The following is a 23,867-nucleotide window of genomic DNA, read 5'->3' as shown; positions in this document are numbered from 1 at the left end:
AGAAGAGCTACAGCATGGAGCCATCTTCCCCATCATCCATAGTGTAAAAGAACAATCAGCTTAACTCCATTCCCCCAATCTGTCAGTGTAGCCCTCATGCAACTCCTCCTTAATGTTCCGGGACAACAATGTTCCGGGACAACACTGTTGGAGTTCCTCAGGGTAGTATCCTTGCCCCAGCTAGCTTCAACAACTTCACTTGTGAGCTTGATTCCTTGTAAGGTCAGGAGGCAAACATCCCTCCTTCTGACCTATTTCTTCTATTTCGCAATATGCCAAACATAGGGCAGAAATTTCCTCTGCAGAATTGTTTAAGAAGCACTTATACTGGGAGGATACCACGAGAGGCTTCACTTCACGAAAGAGGTATTCGTCAAGGTCTGTCCCTCGCTGCTACACTTACTTCCATAGGATAGCACCTCGGTAGGCCCCATCCAGAGCCATGACGACAGCAGAGTGAGCAGCTACAAGAATGCTGTGTCTTTCACCTGAAATTGTGTATCAGCTACTTCAGATTCCACTCCAGCAGTCAATTATTGGGTGGCGCCTCCTTGTGCTGCAGAGCTTCATAAACCATAATTAGGCAGTCTGCTCCACCACTTGATTATGGTTGAATTATTTTCCCTCTCAACTCCATTCTCCTGCCTTCTCCCCATAACCTTTGACACCCTTACTAATCAAGAACCTATTAGCACACAAAATGCTGGAGGAACTCAGTAGGCCAGGCAGCATCTATGGAGAAGAGTAAACAGTTCTGTTGAAGGGTCTCGGAAGGGAATGGTGAAGGTGGAGCCCTGTGGGTGGGTGGAGGACAGGTGTCAGAGGGGTAGAGGGTAGTGGGGTTGCAAACAGTGTCATTTGATTCCTAACAATTGGTTTATTATCTCTCTGGTGCTTCCTGCTCCCTCCCCCTTTTCCTAATTCCTAACCATCATTCTCCTCTCCCTGTCCCCTTCCCACCCTCAATCCAAAATAGAGACCCATATCAGAATCAGGTTTATCATCGCTCACATATGTCATGAAATTTGTTTGTTTTTGTGACAGCTGTACAGTGCAATACATAAAATGACTACAGTACTGGGCAAAAGTCTTAGGCACCCTAGCAGTATATATGTGCTTGTGTGCAGCTATACCCTCTGGAAATTTACGCCCGAGCCTTGCCACCTCCTGCCATACTGTTACAGCCTGCCTTCTCCAGTGCACTACATCAGTTCTGAGTTGGTTGCCGGCAGTTTGATGGCATGCCTACTTTGGTCACTTGCTTCCGAGTCTAGTTTGCATCACTTGGCTATCTGACTGCAGAAAGGTGAGGGTGGGAGAAGTGGAAGTGGAAGCTTGCGCCACCCAGGGGTTGGAATCAGAAGTGTCTGGGGGTTGAGAAGGGTCTGGGGTATGAAAAGGAATATTAGAATTGAGCCTATTATCATCTTCAGTCATCTGAAACTACTACTGAACAGTGCCTGCTCCACTTAAATAATCTCCCTCAGGGTGTGTGATGGGGCTGAATGTAACAGCCTGATTTTATTTCCCACTAACTTGGTGCTGTGATCAAGTTTATCTTACAAGATAGTGTCTTAGTTTCTCATATTTGTACCAGGTGCAAATAGCTGGTACCATGTGCACATTATGAGATGTGGCTGCAAGGCTTCGATTAAGAGTAAATATTGGTGAAGGAAGTGATTATTAGATTGAACCCCTGGTTGATAACATGCAGTACAATGAGCAGTGTGTGAGGCTGATCGTGCAATTGAAGTAGGATCAAATTTGAAGTTATGTCTACTGAGCTTGTCCAGGTGTGAAGATGACTGATAGCAATCAGGCATTTCGTCCATGTCCTTGATGTTCCAAGTATTGACCTTGAGATCCATCCTTTCCCTCTGTCCTTGTCTTCATTCCCAGGCCTTAGAGAACTTCATAGATCTCTGTTCCTAGCAGCCTTTATTGCCCTCTCCACCTTGCCCATGAAGAGCTCCCGTGCTTCGTTTGAAAAGCTAGTGGCGGGCTTTTTTTAATCAGCTTTAGCTAACTTGAACATACATGAAATGTTGCTTCACACACTTGCCATCTGGGTCGCTTTATTTTTCTTAATAGCCTGTGGGATGTAGAATCCAAGAGACGTCGAGTTCAGTTAAAGAACATATCGCAGGTTTTCTGGATCAGTGTAGGCTTGGGCGGAACTGCCAACCTGCTGATCTTTATGGTCCCCGCATCGCACTCGCGATTTACCCACTGAATCACTGCTGGAGCCCATTATCTCACCTCTAGTTGGTTACTTGGAAATGAGCAGGAAATGTTATCTTCTAAAAATAAAGTAAATGAATCAGTTGAAGAACAGCAGCAAATGCTGGAAATAGTAGGTTGGGAAACATTCACAATATGAGAAACAAAGAAACCTTTTCATCCCCAAGACATTTCATGAGGTGAAGATTGCTTTGCGTAAAAAATAAACAAGGCTACCTTGCAAGTTTTTTCCTTGAAACAGCTGTTAAAGGGAAAAGTATGCTTGAGAATGAAGCTAGTTTTTGAATTGTCTTGTTTCAGTTGGGATGTCTGCTCGAAATGATGGTGGTTCTATTGGGCTTCAAAGGTCATGATGTCGTTGGAGTCTAACAATAAACATTGTACAGATATGTGGAGAGCAAATACTCCATAAGATATAATAAACCAGATAGATCAAAAACTTGCATTGATATATCATCCTTAGTATTTCAGAGAATTATCAAACCAAAAAAGGCATTGCACCACAGGGGGTGTTGTCACATCTAACTGAAAGCTTACCGTAAAATTAAATTTCAAGATAAGTCATTAAGGAGGAAAGGAAGGGAGTGAATTATAGTAGAGCTTGGGGCTTGGTGTGTGGAAGACATATCTGAAGGAATGTGCAAGAATTCAAAATCTGAAGTCTGCCGAGATTGTAAAAGAGTTTGAGGTCCTTTTGCATACTTTGCTCAACACATTGCAGATTTCCTTAGATACATGCATATGCTGAATCTGGGACACAGCCCATAGAGGTTGTTGGTAGTCAGGGAGTACAAAAGGTGGGTTGACTGTAGATCAGAAGTGTGGAAACTGAAACTGGGGCTTGGGTGGTTGTGATTTGGGAAGAGCCATGGTATTAGGCACTTAATTAAACATTTTATCTTTAAGCAGATTTTATTTATTTATAAACACTTTGGAGTTAGGATGAAATGCCTTAAAGCATGCCATTGCAACAGGTGTGTCTGCTCTGTGTTGGGAAACCTAGTTAGGGCAGCAGACCCTGATTCACCCATAACAAGCGCCAACAACTTAAACCTACCATGCAACAGACTGGAATTAAGGGGGGAGGGGAAAGCGAGAGTCCATAACCCTCAGCAGGTATCATTACTCAGCTGCTCTAATAACACTGATTGAATGGCACTACAGCCATTTGCAGTCCTTTGTATTTTTTTTCAACGTTGAATTTCAGAGAACCTATCTACCTTGGTATTGTCTTTAATATTTGCCAGTTCTACTTGTTGGTATTTGCGTTTTATATTTTAATATCAATCCATTATATATTTGTGCCTTTCAGTAATGCTTTAAAGTTTAAGATAAAATCAATATCCTGTCTGTTTTCACTGATACTTTTATACCCCACCCAATTTTGCACTTAACTGATCATAATAGTTGTACCTAAAAGCTGATCATAATAATTGTGTTCAAGTAGGCCACGACCTGATCCAAACCCAATCCTGCCAGATTATGGTAAATTCCAAGAGCATTTCCCATCATTAAAATATGTTGTTTCCTTTATAAACTCCAATGCTCACATTTATTACAGGAAATGCCCCCTGTAAGTGATGATTGTACACCTGGAATCACACAACTGAAGCTGCTCACAGTTCAGATTCAATCAGGATTTCATTTAATAAAAACCACTAGAAGATAAGTCTATAATTAAATCATTAAGGTTTTAACTTGTTTCTTATAATGTTTTAAGGTATGATTTTAACAGCCTAACTTGTTTAAATATGTATTAGGCAATAAAAATTGTAAAGATCAAAGCTGACTCTCTGTAATGGAGATGTGGCATACATCCTAGCCAGTCAAGACAATACCACCAGTTCTGTCCCTTGTTGAAACTTCTACATGCAGAGCATCCCCAGTTGACTTCATTGCAGCGTTTAGACTGAGTAGATTTTAACACAGTCTGAAGCTGAGGAGCTTTTTTGACATAATGGTTCAGGCAGGTGCTCCTGGCCCATAGTCCTTTATGTGTTTTATTGGAAATCTATTTCAAAATAATATCAGGAATAATAGTGATCTTACCTTAACCTATCTTGGGATAATCTACACTTGACTAGGAATTCATAACACAAATGTTATGCAAATTTGAGAAAATTCCATTAAAAGTTGTAAATGTAAACTAAAGTTGTAGTGGTGTGCCCTCACCTCATGTCCAGCCACTACCTTTGCTCCCATTACATCCTCTCACACTCCTCGCCTGTTCCCAGTCCTCCATTCCTGTTTCCATCATCCCCTTTCCAATCCTACCTCTTTTCATTCTCCAATTAACATCCAGTCCCGTTTTATATCAACACTTCTTGACTTATCTTTTGTGAGCCATTATTAATTAGTTATAAATAAAATGTTCCTGCTGCTCCAGACCATGACAGTATCTTCATTTATTTCTGGCAGCATTCATTAGATTTTCCTTTGTAAAGCCTCGTCTTTGATGCTTAATAGTTTTGCTGCAGAAATATTTTCTACATTCCTTATATTTCGATTTAACAGATACAATATCCTTAGCATGAGAACAGTTTGTTGTCTGTTTAGCATTTAGTTCTTGGGATACTAACAAAAGCTGGCTGGAATAAATTATATGTTGCCATGGTTATTGAGTCAGCTGATGTGATTGTTGGGCTCAAATTCTGCAAAAAAGGAGTACACTTGAACTGATCTCTTTTTCTGTCAAATCCACTGAATAATAATAATGAAACATGATTATTCTGGCATGCTTGAGGAATTTACTAAGAGGAATTTACATTTCAATAATACCATCAATCTGTGAGGTATTATGCAACCTGCTAAAATTGCATGCTGATTTTAAATGACTGAGGTTTCAGCCCTGACTCCTCTCTCACTCAGTTTAACCGCCTACTGTCACGACATAATTTTTAAGAAGAGTTGCTGAAGCAGAATATAATGTGTATTTATATGTATAATCACTTGAGCATATATTTGAATTTAACTTTTAAAACAAAACAACATGAACAGTATTGTTCTGTGGAGCTTTCTCCTAATAGCCAGCCCAAAGAACAAAAGAGTATTATTTATTAATGAGAAGATAATTTGGCTACCCATTTGAAATGAATTTAAACACATTGAGAATTGTGATGGGCTAAGTGGTACAATTTGTTGTTTACTGCTGGGAATTGTTCTCCAGTATAAACCATAATAATTGCCGAATAAATGCCAGGGCAAGACTTGGAAGAGCATTTTCCTATATTGCTAAGCCTCCTTAAGTAACTGGCAGTTTTTGGTGGATGGTTCATTGATCCCAAATTTCGAATGGTAAGTTCTGTGCTCTAACTTCAAGTTTGCTGGACAGGAACTTAGAAATACCATGCTCCATCTAGTGTGCCTTCTCATATCCCGCAGTTGCCAGAACTCCAGTGAAAATGGATCATAGCCATTTCATAGTCTTTATCAGTTAGACTGCAACGGACCTAAAGTGATGCAGGAAGTTGTCAGTTCAGGAGCACTTTGGAAACCATTGAGAAATGCAAGTGTGTGAAGAAGAACAGGGTGAATAATGTTGCACACATGTGACCTTTGTCCTCAGCAGGAAAAACTTTGTGCTTAAATTTTATCCTAACTGAATTTATGTTTTATTAAAAACTTAGGAGCTCCACAATTTGAATATTTAGCCCTCCTAATATGCATCTGTTGAATAAGGCTTCACCAAGACTTGAGCCACATAATAGATTTCCATGAAATGGAACAATTTTTATTAATTATAACCAGAGGTTATTACAGCACAATTCTTCTACTATCGGGAGTCATTGCTTCAATCCTGTGTTATTGAAGAAATTTAAATGAAAGATTAAAATGTACTTCCTAAACCAAAGTAGCTAAAGCACTTATTTAACAATAGGGACATTTTTGTGTTGCAAAAAATTCCTATACTCTATGCTCCCAGCAATCGCCAAAACTGTGAGATTTCTGGTTTATTGAAACAATGTTTCTTTTGGTACTGGAATTTCTTTACAAAACATTTGATTAGTGTTCTTTTCAGATTATTTTTGTTGAATGCACATTTCACGAAGGAGTATCATTTCAGGAAGAATATCATGTTTTTGTTAATTGCAGTATTGTTATAAATGCCAAGTCCAAATCTTCCCAACATTTCAAATGCCAATTTGTTGAATTTTGGGGGGAAAAATACAGTTTAGTGAAAGAAATAGAAGTGAATGTCAAGGTAGGATACACAAATTCTGTTTCTGCCTATGTAATCATTCAAATTTTCTCCCTTTCACTCTCACTGAATATAAACAGCCTGCAGGAGTCTCTGCTGATGTAGTCAGCGGAGCTCCTTTGACAATTCATTGAATAACACTTGAACAATGCAGGAAAAATTGAACTGCATATATGATATCTTATACACATGATTTAAGAAGAAAAGCTATTAGGCAGATGAGCTTGTTATTGTATGTCAGTGAAATATAAAGGTTGGCATAGCATTTCTACAGAGCAGGAACTGAAAGGACATTATTAAATGGCATTTAATGAAGTAATGAAGAAAACCCCTAACCCCTGAGGATATGCTCTTCATTTGGCCAATCAGTAAGCGGTACCTAGCTTTGCTAAAAACGTACTCTTGTCTCTGTTCCTTGGAGTAAGAATTCATTGGTTGTTGTGTCTGGGAAGTAGGTGGGTTCACCGAATAGTGTGCACAGGAGCTATGTGCTCAGATCCTTATTTGGTATCCGTTAGCAGAAACAGACCTTCTGGCAGTGAAGCATCTCACATACATTATTTATTAACTCATATTCCAAGGAGATGCTTGTCCATTAAAAATGCTCCCAAGCATTCCTTTTGGCCCAGATTTTCCATTTGCTTTTGTGAATTCTAAACCTTCTATACCAAAGTGGATTTCTACAAATGGCCAATTTTAACCAAACAGGTGACAAAGCACTGGAATTTAAAAGCATAATTTCCAGATGCACCTGCTGTGTGAATATTCTGGTGTGCTGATTTTTGAAGCCGCTTCCACCAAGTCTTTTGGGAACTTCAGACTTTAATATATTTCTTAGTGGGGTTTTTGTGAGAACATTTGCAAGATGCCTGAAGCTAATTATTTGCTTTCTGTTTCTTGGGGCTACATAAAGGTAAGTACACTAAATGACCTTTTATTCTGATACAGAATTCATAATTAAATTATTACTGTGTTAAAACTGGTTTGTTTTGTAAGTATTTAATGTTACTGCTGTGTATCTGAATATATGTTGCTTGTGAATATAACTGGAGCAACCATCCCGCACTTACCCTGATACTATTAGCTCTGGCTTTGGAATTGCTGTAGACTCTGTTTCGAGGAACATGTTGGTAATTGCAAAATGAAAATACCTTTTGTCACACATAGATACAATGGATCTGTTTCTTTTTCTAAATTAGTTACATGAATTAAAGCATTTTATATCTGTCTTTATCATGAGGTCTTTTAAATGAAATAATACTCTAAATGAACTGTGATTTGTTCAACACTAGATAGCTTAATTAGAACATTAATTTGAGGAAACCTCTGAACATCTGAATTGCTAATAATAATGGAATCATCCAATATTTGGAAATTTACTGATATTCACTCTTCCATTTACCTGTGATAGACTTGTAAAATTTCCTCCTAACAATGCATGCAAGGACTCTGTTGATATCCTAGCCTGCAATTTTGATGATTTAACCAAATGAACTGAATGTGATCATATTAAAACTTTGTGATTAACAGAATAACTCCTTCAAATATATGATCAAGATGGTATAATATTATTAGCACTAATATTTATGAGGGAAAGAAAAACCTGTTCAGCTGGGGGAATTGATAACCAGATAACCAGTGTTAATGGTTCATCCTCATAATTTAATCAATATCTAACTCTTTCTCTTTTTATATACTAAAACATTTTCTAGAAATTCTGGTCTAGTGACCTTTCCTTTATAATATAATTACTTTTGATGGCCATGATTTGGATCTATTTAAACCAGCTTTTGATCTTCAGCTTCTTTCACTATTGTTAGGCATTTTGTAAAATAATGTTTTGCAGGAAAAACGATGAGAGAAATGATATTTTCCATATTAAGATGGATCTAAGTTAGATAATGTCATTCCTCCAAGTTCCTTCCCCCACACACCACCCACTACCACCATTTTGACATTGAAGTTTGCTTGTTCTTATCTTGTCATGTGATGGTAATGTGCTCATACGTGTTATCTTGCCTCATCTGACAAGTATTGAACAGCTGCTTCTATTTTGTCGGAATGCAATCCCATTTGAATTTGAGGACACTAAAGCAGCAGATGTATTAATGTATCCAGTTTGGCCCACATTCTGAGTATCAATTAATTAATAACTTAGTAATAAAACCAAAGAATTTTGTCACTATTCATGTTAATTCACTGATAGCACCTAATTCTTTTGCTGTTAAATAAATTAAAGAACCAGATCTTTTCTGAACAAAAATACATTTAATATAACTGTATTGTCTTCTAATATGACTGCTATTTCCTTGAAATTCCTTTCCTCTTTTTCACAAAACAGTTTAGAAGTATTAATGGTAAATCTTTACCATAAAAGGATGGGAATAGTTACATCCTGCTCTCTGATTGTTTTCTTCTTATTTTAGTTCCCACTTTAAGCTTCTCAAGTAAAGATCCTGGTTTCCATCTGAGATGATGGAGGTCAGGCCACCAACAATGTGATGAAATGAAAAATATGGCAACTCTTCCATGATTTTTGTTCACTTTTTCCAACTTGGTGCCTTGTGTCCATGTAATTAGTTTCCTTTAGAGCAATGCCTGAATGTGCTGATGTGCTGATAGACGTTTTGAATCCTGAGTCAGATTTGACCCCTTGTCTGTACTGAACTACCTGAATAGAAGACATTACTGTTAAAATGAACATCATTTGGTTAGGACAGGGAAGAATGAACTTGGGTTATGCTCTTGCTCACTATTTGCCCGCCCTTCTGGGCGTGCAGCTTTCTTTCCTGAGTGTTCTGTGTTTCATCTGTTCTTTCCTACCCATGGCTTGTCTTCCCATAGTTTTACTCGGTGAAATATGGTTCTGAATTGTCTTCTGATTCCCTTTCCCTTGCACCTCATCGGAATTTCTGTCCTTTTGTTAATGTTCTGACCAACAATAAGGAGTCAGTTTATAGAGAACCATGGATTACCACTGCTATGCCCACCGCACATACCAGGGCGCATATTGGCTATACTGTCATTTTTTTCCCCATGTTTTGATTCTATAAGTGAAACAATCAACTCACCAATGATCTACAAGTGCACCATAGAAATAGCTAAAGCGATTTCTGAACGTTAGATTTTTCTTTACACGATTATCTGACAACTAATGATGAAAATGTAAAAGGACTGCAGCCTTGGTAGAATTCTACTGACTTGACTCACAAATTAGCTTTAGGTCACATTGGGTATTCCACTTAAAACCTTACAGAAGCCAAATTTGTTAATCAAATACTTTTTCTTATTAATTGTCTGATAATCACAAAACTAAAAAGTCTAATATCGATTGAAGTACACGTTTTCCACACACGAGCAAATACTAATGCAGTGTACTGATAAACATTTAAACGAACAGAATAGATTTAAATTGAATAACAAGTTTAAAAAGAGATGAAGAAGATAGTACCAAAACAGAGCGTAACATGTAAAACTTTTTATTTATTTGTTCAAATGGTCATCATTTAAAGCCATGGTAAGATGAAATTGAAAACTGTTAACTCTGCTCTTTAGATAACTTGATATTTGCCATTTCCATACTGAAATAACTTAAAGATCTTTTGGAGTAACACAGTGGTGCAGACAGTAGAGCAGCTGCCTTGCAGCTCGAGCAGTCCTGACCTCTGATGCTGGCTGGACAGAGTCTGCACATTCTTCCTCTGACTGTGTGGGTCACAACAGGTTCCTCCAGTTTCCCTGCACAGCACCAAAACGTGTAGGTTGGTACATTGATTTGTCTTGGTAAATTGCTCCATGAGTGTAGGTGAGCAGTAGAATGTGAGGCAAATTGATGGGGAAGTGAGAACTGCAATAATGCAATGGTATTAGCATAGGATTACTGTAAGTGGGTCCTTGACAGTGTTTATTCTTGCTGTGTGACTCTATGATATATGATTGGATTATTATCATCTACTTTTTTAGAATGGCATTCAGGGTGTACATGAGTAACTTTCCAATTAAGGAGCAACGTGCAAACATTGACACTAGTCATAACTACTATATTCTCTCAAAGAAGGGAAAGGACCACATTGCTAATGGCTATTGTAAATACGATGATGAATTTTAAGTGCCCAGTCTGTTGCCTGTTATTTTCATCATTTTTTGACATCCTATTTCCATAACATAGGTCACAGTCTCCCTATTTAATGAGAACTACCTACATTTTCTTATGCCAGAGATTATCAACTGTAGAGGGCATATTCCTTTTCTAGAATTGCAGGCTTCCCTTGGAACAAGATGCCCCAGGGTGACATGCAAATCACTTATAATCTGTTTTTATTAATTCTTTCCAAAAGTGGAACGATAACTTATTCACATGCTTCGATGTTCAACTTACAAATGACTGTACTGGGCAAATAGTGCACATTAAAGCCTGACACTACCATGTTGCCCTTTGGTCATGTCAGTACACTCTGCCAATTGCACCTGATCTATATGGAGAGCAGAATGTGTTAGTGGCTGTGCACAAGGTGTGGTAGAGCAGAGCATAGTTACACTTTAGGTAGCTGTGGAAGAACCCTGAAGATGCAGCAGGGCTCAGATCTCATAGTGGTCTGCAATCCTACATTGCTTCCACACTGAAAGGACCAGGTCTCAAGCTCCATCACAAAAAAAAACCTTTTGTCCAGGTGAAATCTGAATCATTTTCTTTATATTCTTATCAAGATGCTCACCTGAGTCCAACCCTCTACAGAAGGAACAGTTTACCCAGTGAGCTGGGACATGCCTTATCCTGATTAGCAGTCTCGGAGTTGGTGACTACATGTGAAATCGAGTGACGCCATCTATTTGTCATCACTGCCTTTTTGCCACTGCCACCTGGCCAGGTTGCTTTTCTGGGATATCGAATAGAAGCCAGCCACAAGTGTATTGTTCTGGTGTGAGAAAGGAAAGAAAGTAAGGAAAGCATGTTTACACCATCTGCCACTTCTAAATTGGAACATAGTGTTGATTGTTGCGGAAGTGGGAAGTAAAGTAGAGGACTGGCTGTGAGGAAGTCATCAACTTCAGTTGTTTCAGCCCTTCTGCTGTACATGGCAGCAACAGATGTCCCACCGGTGGACAACACAGTCTCCTCTATGAGAACTAGGGCACAGAGGTTCATCTGAGGCCCATCCTGTTGCCTCTGACCATACCCCATCGAGTTGCATAAGAGAGTTAACGCACGGCAATGATCTCTGTGAAATCCACTTGGGTGATGTAGTTGTCACAGATGAATAACCAGAAGTGTGTGCAAGATGTGAGATATAGGTGTGACAGTAACAGTTGTACTTATTTTCTGAGGTTGCAATTGAGTATGTGTCCTAAGATTTCATTGAGTCATGAGGTCATGGGAAGATTGAGAAATACCTGATGCTGCTACTGCAGCAGTGAGAAGGATGTGGTATTTAATGATGTGTGAGTTCTTAAGACCCACTGGAATGACTTACTTCCACTCCAGTTCTTGAGTCCTATGAGGCCAATGTAGCTCTTGCAGATTCTACCACAGGTGGGGCGGAAGATGGTTAATGGAGCTAATGGATGGGTAAGTTTCAGAGGTGGTGTGCATTCCTTACCATTATCTACATTATTGTACACTGTTGCCTCAAAGTCACCAATGCTTCTGCTCTACTTTGTGTAGTCATGAGTTTCCAGGAGTCACTGGGGTTTTTCGACACTTTTTCCTCAAGCTTTAATAACATGATTAAGTTGATACCTCTGTCTGCTTAGTAAATTTTGCTATGGCAGAAATGCATTCTTGCTGGGGGTGTTAGCCTGGGAGAAACCACAGATATTGGTGCATTTTTCTTACCAGGGAATTTGAAGGATTTTGGAAAGACAAAATAGTTAGTAACACTGCATTGTTTTGAGATGCCTGTTTTAGATGGTCTTCATCTCAGAAACTTTCTAGAGACCAGGAATCACTGCTGCCTGGTGAACCATGAGCATTCTCCTGGGTTGGAGATGTTAATCTTCAAACATATTTTTCCTCAGATAATCAGTTATACTGAAGATATAAAATTTCATCTTTTATGTCTGCCTGTATTGAAAGGCAGTACTTGACATATGGAAAGTTACCTCTGCTTTCCATGGTTTCACATGGACTTAATCTGTGAGAGAATGGTGTTTACAACAGGTCAAGTTAGTAGAGGACCTTCGTTTGGCAACTTTTTGCAGGTGATTTAGTGAACTAGTTGACACTGATAATGGAGTTCAGTCTCTGAATGGACATGTGTAAAAACATCTGTGAAGTGTAGCCCAAAGGTTGAGATCTGAATGATGTTGGTTCTGTTATAGAGGAGACATAGCTGAACATTTTCCCATTTGATGTGTGGATTCGCTTTATTCCAGCAGGACTGCCAAACAGAAGATTCAGAAAAGTAATGACACAGCCTTGCTTTCAGCATTCTGCCCTATTGTAAACTTGTTGACAAAGTTTACTGCTTGCAGCTAGCAGATGTAAGAAGGGGTGATATTTTGTGAGTAATCAAAATGCAGTTTACTGTGAGAGGTACTGCTCCAGGATTTCTCTCGTGTCATATGGTGCCTTTATAACTCCACATTTTAATTGGAGTTAAATTGGAGCCTGACCAGAAGTGCACTGAGAGCGGTAAGCGTAAAGGAGTTGGGTGCTTACTGTGCTGGCTAACAACAGATGGTGCAATCTGGGGCATATTATGATCAAGGAAGGTGCTTGCAGACTGGATATTGAACTTGTTACTGTTGGACTTTGGCCACATTCCACCGTGATACAACACTTGGCGGCACGGGAGGTCATTCCTGCCTGTGGCCATCGAACGTGCAGTTCCTCCTGTGGAGGGTCAGACACCCTGAGCCAAATAGACTGGTCCTGGACTTATTTTCCATCTGGCATAGGTTGCATTTTGTTGTCTATTTGTTGGGGTTTTTTTGTATTGCTACATTTACGCTCTATTCTTGGTTGGTGCGGCTGTAACGAATCCAAATTTCCCTCGGGATTAATAAAGTATATCTATCTACCTATCTAATTTGTAAGCAATTTTTTGAAAACTGGTCTATGATTTTCCCTTCAGTAGGATATTCTCTAATTACTGCAGTCAATTTTGTATACTTTCTTGAAGACAATCATGATTACAACTTCTCTGAAGTTTCCAGCATGCCCCCCTCCAGAAGTGGGTGATAAGTTTGTGAATTTACGATTGAAATAACTCTGCCAGACTTTCAAAACTTCGGCATGGACGTCATGTCAAGGCATAATTGCTAGCAGTTGGAATTTAGTCTTTTGACTCACTGTTGACTCCCCATGCTTTCCATTATTAACTACTTCTCACATCGTTGTGGTGCATTGACAGTAAATTCTGCTCCAGTGTTATTCAGTGAATGTTACTGCAACAAAAAGGAGAGGGTGGGCTTGTGGCCGATCCCAGGCTCATAACTGAGTGAAATAATAGGCCACAGAAACCAAAAGCCAGGAAATAAACAAAGGTTCTTTACCCTACAAATATTATCTACTCACGTGAACGGCTAGCTATCATAGAAAACCAAAAATGTATAAATGAACACACTTAAGAATATTGCAAAGGAACTACTTAAATCATATTAAGGATTTCAGAGACTCATGCCATTGGCAGAGCATTCAGTCTTATTCGATTACACAAATGCCTCTGAAATGTGACCATTAAAACAATTAGCTAGAATTGCCACACACAAAGAATGTAGATAACGTGGATTATAGGAAACATTTGTTGATGAGTACAAGTATTTCTACTTTGGCAAAGGGTGTATCCACATGATACGTGCAGAATTGCTGGTAGCCACCACAGTGAAAATAATCTAGTGTAAAAACTATCATCAAAATATTACTGAAAATTGAGATTTAATAATATTTCTTGTGTTTGTTTTTGTAGTTCAAGAGGATGCTCAATCGTGAGCTTACTCACCTCTCTGAGATGAGCCGATCAGGCAACCAGGTCTCTGAGTTCATATCCAGTATATTTTTAGGTAAGTAACAGGCAAGACATTATTTTGATACACTGTACATTTGTTCTGAAATACTAAGAGGTTGAATCTCGTGTTCTACAATTAAAGGATTTATTTGGACTTCATGACTTAAGATTCAAGCATAGTCTTGTCAAATTTCTTTAATCAGAGAATAGTAAATCTGTGGAATTCTTTGCCACAGGCGGCTGTGGAGGCCAAGTAGTTACGTATATTTTAGCAGAGGTTGTTAGATTCTTGGTTAGTCAGGGCATGAAAACAGGCTGAGAGGGAAAATGGATCAGCCATGATGAAATGGCGGAGCAGACTCGATGGGCCAACTGGCCTAATTCTGCTCCTATATGAGGTCTTATGATGTTACAGTCTTAAATTAATCGAGCATATGTTACTTGAAGAGCAATAATTATTTTTTGCATTTTTGCTCTTGATTCTGATTGTAAATAATTGATTTTCTGCCTTTAGGTGTGGCATTGAAAATAGGCTCTCAAGAGTAACATTTGTGGGAACATAATATATTTAATGAATTCTAATTTGTCCAGTTCTAATACCTGGTTTTTTCAAAATATGGCATGCTCTGTAAGATCCAGGTAGAATATTGACTATTAGAGACAATAATGGAATCTATTCAGCATGGCCTATAGAACCAAAAGACCTGTATAGTCTTTTTTATTATCCAATAAGTTTAATTCAAATGTCTTGTATTATCTTGAGAGCCCCAAGCAGTGATCCTCAGGGGATTTTTCGGTCATATACTACATTACCACTGGTTTTATTTCAGTCTGGCATTGGACTCTCCCATTTTATTCAGAATAAGCAGTTTGTTGTCTTTCAGAATTGTTTTTGATTTTTCAACGTAGTGAGAATTTTGAATATAAAGAAGTAATATATAAAATTATTCATAGAAAAGCTGTAAATAATATCAAAACGTGATTTTCTTCCATTACTTGATAAGGTTATCTTTATTTATACGCATAGAATATAGACAGTAGATCATAATACAGGCCCTTTTGCCCATGATGTTGTGCTGCACTTTTAACCTACCCCATTCAATCTAACCCTTCCCTCCTACATAGCCCTCCATTTCTCTTTCATTCATGTGCTTATCTAAGAGTCTGTTAAACGTCCCCAATGTATCTTTCTCTACCACTGCCCCAGCAGTGCATTTGTCAATCACACTCTACTCCCTATGTAAAAAAAACCTTAACCTTGACATCCCCTCCCCCCCACTATTCTTCCCTCCATTCACCTTAAAATTATGCCCTCTTGTATTGGCCATTGCTGACCTGAGGAAAAGGCACTGGCTGTTCACTCCATCTGTGTCCCTTATCGTTATACACATCTCTGTCAAGTCACCTCTGATCTTCCATCACTCCAAAGAGAGAAGGCCGAGATCACTAAGCCTTTTTTTCATAAATCGGGCTCTCTAATCCAGGCAGCGTCCTGGTAAATCTCCTTTGCACCCTCTCTAAAGCTTCCACATCCTTCCTATATTGAGGTGACCATTGCTTGAAATTCTCAAGAAACCCTTCCATTTTCAAAAACGTTTTATCCTTTCAGTTAATTAGTTTCAATGAACAGTAAATGTGGTGCAGCAACAATATAGTTGTGTTAATCAGATCTTGGTTACAGGCTAGTGTACGATAAATAGATGACACTTTGATATGCTGGAGGATAATTGAGTGTGAATTAGCTATGTTTAAATTGAAGCGCTCCATTCTGCAAAAATGACTAGGCAGCAGAAAATCTCCTCAGCTTTCAACAAAATGTCAACTTTCAATTGCATCAGAATACTCCATAGAAATCTATGCTTCCAACTAGTCCTGCTGTCTTTATTAATCTTCAGAATGCTGATCTATTGCAAGAGAAGAGCAAGGCACTGGAGGCATTGAGTACGATGATTGGTGAAGGATAAAAATGTTTGGATGTCAGACTAATGAATTAAGTTGATTGATGAAAAGTTTATTGATCTACAGAGTAGAGTCTATGTCCAGGAGCTACATTATGTCTTTGCACTTCAACAATTTTTGTCATATCTCATCAATATAATAAAGACCTGCAGAAACTTCTCATAAATAGAAGCTGGATTTTATTTGATAAAAATGAAATATTGCATTCTATGTAATAATCTTTGCAAAACCATCTTTGAAAAATAATTGTCCAATGATGTACAATAGAACAATGCATAACTAATACACCCTTAAAGTTGAAGTCAGTCCTGAATATTTTTAGAGTGTCAAAATACAAACACTGAACAAAAATCATGTTAGAGTTTTAATCATTTGTGCATATAACGGCAGCATATTGGCATTTGCTTGTTATAGAATGAGGGATTGAGAAATGTGAAATATAATGCATGGCCGTTAACCTGAACTGCTGTGTGATACACCACTGCTTACTGATTGGCACATAATGATCTAAACCTGCATCATCACACTTTACCAGCCCATTATCTCTGCAAGGATTTCAGAGTTTCTGAACGTTTCTGAGCAGAGAAGATTTATATTTTAAACAGTTTTTTATATATGAATTCCTTTTTTTAGTACAGTATCCTTTCACTTGAAATGACACACAGTGCTGTTATTTTAAATGCCCTTAATTTAGTTAATAGTCTAATGCCTGGGATATTTTTAGTTATTTCTAATAAAGCTCAGAGTACTGATTGGAAGAAATAATTTCTTTGCGACGGCTGATATGAAGACTCAGATTATTACCACACTTTTCTGACAGATTCCAGGATCAGACATTATGGTGTACAGCAGCTCCCCACAATTATCTGCCGAGAAACCATTCCATGTCTCCTTGACAAATGGTTCAATCATATTTGTCCCCTTCCTATTGCTGACCAAAAAAAATCTTTTGCAATGCTGTTAATAGTGACCAATTAATTGACGGAGAAATCATTGTCCACAGAGCAGAAATAGGTTACAGAATTTTAGCTCACCATTCAGCAAACAAGACACTTTGTCTCATGTTGGCACTCTTAGGACCACTGGGGCCAGGAAAGGTTGATTCCCCTGGGGTACGAAGTAGTGTGAAGGTCCTGCTGGATTATCACAAGGGCAATTGGAAGACAGTCAAATGGAGATTTAACTTGGCTGCCATTGGGCAATCCAATCCCACACTAGGATTGAAGTTGCATAGTTATTGGAAGGGAGCTGAAAGTGAAGCAATACCCTTTAAGTTCCTTTGGGCTATGAATTATCTCTGCAGAATGATTAGAATTATATGACAATGATGATGGACTAGGTGCAGTTTGTGGAAAAGTCCCCTCATTTTGTTTCTTGATTATGAAACCAGCCAGCAATGAAAGCTAGGAACTTTACTTGATGTACAGTGAAAAGCAACAAAGTCATAACAGACAGATTTTTAGGGTAAGTAGTAGAGACTTCCATGTCAGAAAATATAGTCTTTGTTATTAATGGTAATTATAATGTACTGTTAATACCCACACCAGGCAGTTTAGTTAGCTAGTGTGCAACAGAGATAAGATGCAAACATTAACATCAGAAGCAGATATTTTTTCTATCCCCATCTTACCACCATGATTTCCAGCTGTGAGGCCACATAGGAAATTCTTCTTCAAATGGTCTGCAGATCCTCAGAGACCTTCCAGTCAGCTGTGTACAGTAACTGTGTGAAGTCAGCATGTAGCAATTTATTTTCTTCACAATAGTGGAGATTGCTTATATGAGCTAAACTTGCCCATTCAATAACCCAGATTTTAGTAGGAGCTCACTACGAATGCAGCAACTGATAGGAACCTGCAGCTACAGTTCAGTACACAATGCAGCTGAAATCAGAATCACTTTTAATTTCAACAAAGGTAAAATTAAAAGTTATGCTCAGCTAGTATTATTGCAGTTTTCATTAGTGTTTTAGGTTACGTTAGCAGCATATACACATACATATATGTGGCTGATTGAACTACTGGATTTAAGCCTAAGTATGGCCACTTATTCGTTGTGTTCCACAGATTCAAAAGGGATTTGTTCATTTTGAAGACACATGTCCCAATTAATCTTGGCAACTACTTTTAAAATAAAATAACTGCTCTTTCTCCCAGAAGAAAGCAGGTTCTAGGAGAACCCAGTGTTTTAATAATTCACTGACTTTTCTCCAAAGGATTCTGAAGGAATTTTTGTTTTAAATTTAATTAAACTATTTTAAATAACGCTAAAGGCTATATTTTATTAAAATATATATTAAATTAAGAACTTCATATGATTCTCAAGCTACAATAAATTACAGGCCAATTTTATAAGGGAATTTGTCAGTTTTGTATTTTATTTGTACCAGAAAATTGCATATAAATGCATTTGCGCTTGAGTGCTTAGCACAATATATGTTTGCATCACTGTATTGCTTTTGGCCTCCAGAATCCATTACATTCACTTCAGTGGAATATATTTCAGAGCAGACTACAATTCATTGCTCCTGCTCCAAGACATTCTTAGTGCTATGACTAGGAATGCATTAATAAGCAAAACTCCCCTGTGGTTATCTTGAAACCTAGAAAGGGTTAATAAAACAATTCTGTTCATACCGTCTGCAGGAAATTCCATGAAATTCCAGGTTAGCTTAAGAAAACACAAATAGACATTCTCTTCTACTTCAGATCACCTGACAACAGGACTTAGGTTTCATCTTTTTGATGGGATTAGACTCAAAACATATGACAAATGCAATAAGCATCAACCTTGTTGAACACGTCAGTGCTTCAGCTGTTATTAGATTGCTACAATGACAAGTCCACTACAGATATTTCTGGACCATTGCCAGACACTATATGACATTTTCAAATATGTTCTACACGGCTCCCTGGTTCGCATTTTCTCCACATTCAATTAAGCTTTGCTACATCCAAAGATGAATTATTGACCGAAGGAATAATTTATTCTCTGTACAAATAATTGAAAACATTTGTTAAGTAGCTATAGTACTCTGAACATGTTATTAAAATTATATTTTTGGAAATGGCTTGAAATTATATTTCTGGAATTGAAATGATGGAACACATATAAAAGTTTTCATATTTGTGGAATATACTCAATTGTGTATGTCAGATTGTAAATTGTTTTGAGATCATTGATCTGCAAGGAACTAGAAAGAATGTGCGTAACTCTTTCATTTGTCTGTAAACCCAACAAGAGTTCTTGCAGCAGTAGAAATGCATTTAGATTAACTGAAGAAAGCAGATGGCTCAGTGGCTAGGAGTGAGATTACAGAAGGTGGTAGGACAATTATATAGAAATTGTGGGCCGAACTGGGATCCATGGGCACACAAAAGAAAAGATTGAATAAAGGGCTCAATATCAAGCAGGGAATATTAGAATTCCTCCGAAAATGGTTGGGGTTAGCAGGTGCAGGGTTTAGAATGTTGAATGAATGACAGTTCTCCTCCCATTAATAGGCACAAGGTCAGTTTTATGGAAGTCCTTTGATTTACCAGAGAAACCACAGTATAATAGAATTTACAGGTAAAACACTAAAAACTGTCTTGGCCAGAAAGCAGCAAGTACTTATCATATTGAATAATAAGGCACTGCTTGCTATTTTCATGTTAATGCGAAACCATTTGTCTTTCCCAGACAAGTGCATCCATCAAGCTATCGTTGAAAGCAATGTTACAAAAACGCATTGAATGTTTCCAGAATAATTGCAAATATTAAAACTCGAGAAACAAAAATGGCTGAGCATACATATGCTTGCAAATTCATTCCCAGTTTGTATTGCGAAAAGCACCAGATATTAGAGACAGCATTTTGAAACCAATGGGATAGAATTTTGGTGAAATAGTACTTTTCATCTGATACTGCTACCAACCAATGATGATGTTCTCTTTTCTCCTGGAAAGAGAAAAGATTTATTAAAGTTATGGATGGAGCTTCATCATTTAATTGACTGTTTCAAGAGTAAAGGTTATTAGTTAATTTCAAGTTAAGTCTTACACGCTTGATAGGGTTAATCAAGTCTTGCTTGTTGGCTATTTTCATGTGTTAATTGTTTGGGATTTCTAGGGCTATCTGGCAGTTTAGTGCAAACTCAAGAGTTCCCAGACTTTTGATTTGGTGTTTCTGTTCATCTTCCACTGAAGTTATTGGGAAATAATGCACCAACATTCTGAAAAACTGTTTTCTTGATGTGGCCATTGAATGTAAAAAAAAAAAATTAGAGTTTTAATATATATGCTATGAATTATTCTCCTTAGATAAACAACATGAAGTTGAAATTCCATCACAAGCACAGAAAGAAGAAAAGAAAAAGAGACCAATGTCACAGATCAGTGGGGTGAAGAAACTCATGCACAGTTCAAGCTTAACAAATTCTAGCATTACTAGGTTTGGAGTCAAGACCGACCAGGAAGATCTTTTGGCAAAGGTATGTTTACTTCAGGCTCTGGGCTTCATGCTTAGTTCCAGTGATATATTCCTCTCTTTTTCTAATGATCTGTTAATTTGGGTTAGTTACTGTATTTGTATTGGAGGACAAATCTTTAATAGGAAGTTTAAGTAGTTTGCAATACTTTTTTTTTAGTCCGTTGGGCCAATTGAATGTGTTGCTAAATGATAATAATGTCTTTTCACTGGTTGAGCAGTCGAAATGATAAAAGTTGATCCCAAAGTATATTGCAGATGCTGGAAATCTGAAATAAAAGTAAGAAAAATGCTGACAATTTGCAGGCAAGATCTGTAGAAGGAAAACAGGAGTTAACATTTCAAGTCAATGACTTTTCAACAGATCTAAAAGGTTAACTCTGCGTTCCTCTATCTGCAGATACTTCCTAAACTGCTAGGACTTTGGACATTTTCTGTTGTGTTTGAATGAATATAATTATTCATTTGTAATCTTTTCTCAATTTGCAGGAATTGGAAGAAATTAACAAATGGGACTTTAACGTCTTTAAGGTGGCAGAATATTCCGGAAACAGACCTTTAACAGTTGTCATGTACACAATTTTTCAGGTGGGTTTGGAATGCATTGTTAATTAACCATACGCAGAAGTTTCATTTGGTGATGGCATTCTTATGAATACTCTCCAGTAGTGTTGTATGTTGTAAACTACTAATTGTCCATTGATTACCCATTGCACATTGGCCGTTAGTCGGTCTTTGCAGTGTGTGGTTTTTCATTGGTTCTATCATGTCTCTTTGCATTTACTGTGAAAAATGTCCACAAGAAAATGAATCTTCAGGTAGTAAGTATATGGTGACATGTATGTACCTTGATAATAAATTTACTTTGAACTTTGACTCTTTCTTTCTAAACATTGAAATCGGTTGTTCGAATGGAGTATAAACATAGAACAGTACAGCACAGGAACAAGCCCTCTGGCCAATTAAACTGCTTTGTTTCAAAATAAAGTTTAAGTGCCAATAAGAATTATGACACCAAATCAAGGATTGCAGCATACGACACTCACAAAATGCTGGAGGAACTCAGCAGGCCAGGCAGCATCTGCAGATTTTCTCGAGTTTGCAGTATGCAATAAAAGCTAACTATTCTACTATTCATCAGATTACCACCACTGAAGAACCTGCAGCTCGTTAGTCATTCCTTAAAAGATAAAAATGAAGGAAGAAATCTTGCTTCAATACAGCTCATGGAAGAGCACAGTCTGTATTCCGTCAGGGAACTGAGAATAATGACCTGACTTAAAGAATTGGCTTACCAGTTTGTCCTTCAGCTTGACTTATTTATTTCCAGTTCTCCTGTACAATATGGATTGTAAGCAAAGAAATGAAAGCAATGGATACCATTGAAGAGAGTGGTACAAATGTCAAATTATATTTAATAAGTACCGGGTTTTAAAACCAAGAGTATCCTTGTCTTTATCGTTGTTAAACAGAGTAGTGGACAACAGCGATCTTAGGCAGACATGAAAGAATTCATAATTCATGTCAATGTTTACTAAGTTTACACAAGAATTAGGACAAGCCCATGAAGAGAATGTGACAATTGCTTCTTTTGTTGTAGTTTGTCGTCATGAAAGAGTTGAAAGATTTCTTTGCGATTGGTCTTACATAGCAACCTTTCTTGATCCTTTTTTTTTGGCAATACATTTTTTGTGGACCTTCACTTTTTAATAAACCTGTGACATTTTCTTTGCATGTATTGCATTTGGATAGCTAACAAGAGCATCTTAAAAATCAGTCAAATTTGGGTGCTTTAGGAAAATTCCATGTCAGAATTTCATTTTGGCGGCTTAGTGGTTTAATGTATTGTTACTGTCAGTGACTTCATTTAAGAAGCATTGAGCAAGAGCAGAGAAGCTGGCATCTGTGCAGAGACTCGGGGAGCTGGTGTTCATTGCACCTTTGATCAACTGGCTGTGGAGAATACATTGGCAGAAGCTTGTTATTGTAGAAAATGACAAATAACACCAGGAGCATAGAGAGGTAGCAGAAGATAAATAATACACAAACAAAGTGATCAGACATTGTGTATTTTATTGGTCTAATGTGAGCCCATTTTCTCTACTCTTAGGAGCGGGAATTGCTAAAAACATTCAAAATTCCACCGGACACTTTAATAACCTACTTGATGACCCTGGAAGATCATTACCATGCAGATGTAGCTTTTCACAATAACATTCATGCGGCAGATGTTGCTCAGTCCACTCATGTTTTGCTATCTACGCCTGCATTGGAGGTAAGCAGTACACTGTTAAATTTTCTTCAGTTACCCAGATCAATTGAGGTCAGCATGTGGAGAAATTTGAGAAGAAAACTTTGGTCTTAAGCATAATGTCATAGTGCCAGTGCCTGCTGATAAAATAGCAACACGTGGATAAAGCATAACTGAAAAATGAGCAAAAATATGTACAATATATACAATAAACATGTAACTGTGAAGGAGTTGTTTGTAAAATCAACTAGAGTGTCATTATTGCATACTTGATTTCCTACACATCAATAGCATGGAAGATTATGTTCAGGTTTCATAAACTGCAGGGTATAATCAGAAATACTGCTTCAACTAATTGGTCCACGAAACTCTCTTGGATGTCAGACACCCCCAGCTGCCTGACGCCAGTGAACAGGGTGCACTATCAAAAGTGCACCTCTGAACAAAGACAAACACCCAGACACTGTTTGAAACATGTCCGCTAGTTCCTTGGGTATCCCTAGCATTTTATAGTAATTATCACATTGTTATATTTAGCTTGCCTTAGTTATTATGTTGCGTAATTGCCCATTTAGTTGTTTGCTGGAATTATATGAAGATCTAAGTATTAAAATTTGATCACATTGTAAATTAGATTTGAACACCAGCTTTATGTAATATGATATTTTTTAAATCTTAGAAATGATTGAAGAAAACATCCATGATTGTTTTATACACACGCCACACACACCGCACACATCACGCACATGCACATCACACTCACACACACACACACGCGCGCACACACACACACACACACACACAC

General features: G+C 37.8%; 1 protein-coding gene across 7 annotated transcripts in view; it reads left to right on the top strand.

Annotated features, from left to right (window-relative positions):
- Positions 1–23,867, top strand: part of pde4d (phosphodiesterase 4D, cAMP-specific) — a 1,076,746-nt gene that overhangs the window by 1,041,813 nt on the left and 11,066 nt on the right. For 6 of the 7 annotated variants that reach the window (XM_072252564.1, XM_072252563.1, XM_072252567.1 and 3 more), the window contains 4 exons: positions 14,347–14,440; positions 20,646–20,815; positions 21,301–21,399; positions 22,922–23,086. In XM_072252564.1, the coding sequence (XP_072108665.1) occupies positions 14,347–14,440; positions 20,646–20,815; positions 21,301–21,399; positions 22,922–23,086 (528 nt within the window). Of the gene's footprint in view, positions 1–11,911; positions 12,006–14,346; positions 14,441–20,645; positions 20,816–21,300; positions 21,400–22,921; positions 23,087–23,867 lie in introns of those variants that run through there. The other variant, XM_072252569.1, reaches the window with a different exon arrangement.

The sequence above is a fragment of the Mobula birostris genome, chromosome 3 (assembly GCF_030028105.1).
Source record: "Mobula birostris isolate sMobBir1 chromosome 3, sMobBir1.hap1, whole genome shotgun sequence".
Taxonomy (NCBI): domain Eukaryota; kingdom Metazoa; phylum Chordata; class Chondrichthyes; order Myliobatiformes; family Myliobatidae; genus Mobula; species Mobula birostris.
This window is presented reverse-complemented; position numbering and strand designations above follow the sequence as displayed.